General features: G+C 64.7%; 1 protein-coding gene across 1 annotated transcript in view; it reads right to left on the reverse strand.

The window, feature by feature from the left end:
• NAA30 (N(alpha)-acetyltransferase 30, NatC catalytic subunit) overlaps window positions 1-819 on the reverse strand; it is a 19,289-nt gene extending 18,470 nt beyond the window's left edge. Inside the window, exon 1 of the mRNA XM_027703992.1 lies at window positions 4-819. Within this exon, the coding sequence (XP_027559793.1) occupies window positions 4-639 (636 nt within the window). The 5' untranslated portion in view covers window positions 640-819. The remainder of the gene's footprint in view (window positions 1-3) is intronic.
• Window positions 820-2,809: the final 1,990 nt, after the last annotated feature.

Here is a 2,809-nt window from a genome sequence, read left to right on the forward strand (position 1 = left end):
AGCAGCAGCAGCGGTCGCGGTGGTGGCAGCAGGCTGGCTCCTGTCCCCTTTTCCAGGGGGGGAAGCAGCAGGAGGAGGAGAGGGTGCAGTCCTTCCCTGGGGAGGGAGGTGGTTGGCGTGGGGGGCCGAGCAGGGCGCCGCGGCGGGGGCGGCGGCGGGGGGCGGCTGCTGCTGCTGTCCCGAGCCCATTGTTTTGCTGGCTCGCTTGTTCTCCAGCCCCTCGGGGGCCGCCGCGGCCTCCGCGCCCAGGATCTTGCCCTTGAGGGAGGCCCGCAGGTGCCGCAGCTCGGGGCTGATGAGGCCGTTGAGCTGGTGGTTGTGGTGCGGGGGGTGGTGGTGGCGGTGGTGGTGCCGGTGCTGCGGGGCCCCCTTGTCGCCGCTTCCTCCTCCTCCTCCTCGCTGCTGCTCCCGCTCCCGGCCGCCCGCGGGTCCCTCCTCTTCCTCCTCCTCCTCCTCCTCTTCGGCCTCCTCGTCCTGGGCGCCGGTGCAGGCGGCGGCGGCGGCAGCATAGGAGGCGGCGGCGGCAGCGGAGGAGGAGGAGGAAGCGGCCCCCCCTCCTCCTCCTCCCGCGGGGAAGGGGGAGAGCGTGTCCCCCTGCGGGGACAGGACGCTGCTAGGCCCCGGCGGAACCTCGGCCATGTCCTACGGGAGAGACCGACACAAACTCACCGGGGAGGAGGAGGGGGCGGCGGCGGGGGACGCCAGGCCGAGCAGGGGAGACGGGGAAGGGGGGAAGGGGGGGCGCGGCGGCCTCACGGGCCGCGCTCGGCGGGGAGCGCGGAACGGGGAAGGGGGGGGGCGCGAACAAAGGCACGCGCGGTGCCCGGCCGCGCCTCGCCGCCCCGCCGCCGCCTGTGCGGGCCGCCCCGGTGCCCCCAGGGGCTCGGGCGGGGCCCGTCCCGGCTCCGGGCCGGGGTCCCCCCGCCGCCCCACTCACCGCCCGCCCGGGCCGCTCCCGCTCCGCCGCCGCCAAGCGCGGCCGTAAAACACCCGCCGACAGCGCCGGCCGGCCCCGCGCGCGCGACGCTTCCGCGCTTGGCGGCGGCGCCTGGTGACGGGGGGGCGGGGCCAGGAGGGGAGGGGCGGGGCCGCCGCGGTCGGGCGGGGCCGTGTGCAGAGAGCCCTCAGAGGGCACGGGGAGGGTGGACGTGGGGATAGAGGATACTGGGTCAGAGGGAGACAGGGATACAGGGACACGGGGATACAGGTATACGGAGACACGGCGATACAGGGATATAGGGACACGAGGATACAGGGACACAGGGATATAGGGACACGGGTACAGGGACACGAGGATATAGGGATATAGGGACGCAGGGGTACAGGGACACGGGGATACAGGGACACAGGGATATAGGGACACGGGGATATAGGGATATAGGGACACAGGGTTACAGGGACACGGGGATATAGGGACAAGGGGACAGGGATACAGGGACAGAGGGACACAAGGATGGAGGGACACAGCGAAACAGGGACAGAGGGATACAGGGGAACAGGGACACAGGGGAGCAAGGACACAGGGATCCAGGGACAGAGGGATATAGGGAAACAGGGATCCAGGGACAGAGGGACACAGGGTTATAGGAACACAGAGTCACAGAGACAAACAGAGATTCAGAGACACAGAGTCACAAAATCACAATCAATTGAGTTGGAAAAGACCTCTGAGATCACCAAGTCCAACCTATGATCAAACACCACCGTGTCAACCAGACCACGGCACTCAGTGCCATGTCCAGTCTTTCACAGAATCGCAGAATCACAGAATATCCTGAGCTGGAAGAGACCCACAAGGATCATCCAGTCCAACTCCTGGCCCTGCACAGGACACCCCAACGATCCCACCCTGTCCCTGAGAGTATCATCCAAATGCTCCTTGAGCTCTGGCAACCTTGGTGCTGTGACTACTGCCCTGGGGAGCCTGTTCAGTGCCCAACCACCCTCTGAGGAAAGAACCTTTTCCCGAAATCCAACCTAAACCTCCCCTGACACAGCTGCAGCCCTTCCCTTGGGTCCTGTCACTGGTCCCCACAGAGAAGAGATCAGTGCCTGCCCCTCCTCTTCCCCTCATGAGGAAGGTGCGGACTGGGATGAGGTCTCCCCTTCACCATCCTCGTGGCCCTCCTTTGGACACTCTCTAACAGCTTAATGTCTTTTTCCTCAAACACCTCCAGGGATGGTGACTCCACCACCTCCCTGGGCAGCCCATTCCAATGTCTAATCACCCTTTCCGTGGAGAAATTCCTCCTCAAGTCCAACCTAAACCTCCCTTGGCACGCCTTACGACTATGTCCTCTCATCCTGTCCCTTGTTCCCTGGGAGCAGAGCCTGACCCCCGCCTGGCTCCATCCTCCTGCCAGGGAGTTGCAGAGCCAGAAGATCCCCCCAGAACCTCCTTTTCTCCAAGCTGAGCCCCCCCAGCTCCCTCAGCTGCTCCTCATGGGACTTGTGCTCCAGACCCTTCCCCTTCTCTGAACTCACTCCAGTCCCCCAATGTCCTGCCTGCATTGAGGGGCCCAGAACTGACCCCAGGATTTGAGGTGCCACCTCACTGGTGCCCAGCACAGGGGCACTACATGTTACCGTCTGTGCTGTTTTGTTTGATCAGCCTGAGCCTGACCGGGCACAGGCGCTGCCCACAAGGACACTGCCAGCGGTGTTTAGTCTGGGGACAGGTGCCAGAGGTGTTTTGGTGACACTCTGCTGCAGATCAGAGTGCAGGAGTTGTTACTTTTCCTTCCAAAAGCAGCGTGAGGGATGTCATTCCTGTCTGGATAGGCCAAGGCAGGCCTTGGGCTGCACTTGT

The sequence above is a fragment of the Neopelma chrysocephalum genome, unplaced genomic scaffold, assembly GCF_003984885.1.
Source record: "Neopelma chrysocephalum unplaced genomic scaffold, ASM398488v2 Primary Assembly neopelma1_253, whole genome shotgun sequence".
Taxonomy (NCBI): Eukaryota; Metazoa; Chordata; class Aves; order Passeriformes; family Pipridae; genus Neopelma; species Neopelma chrysocephalum.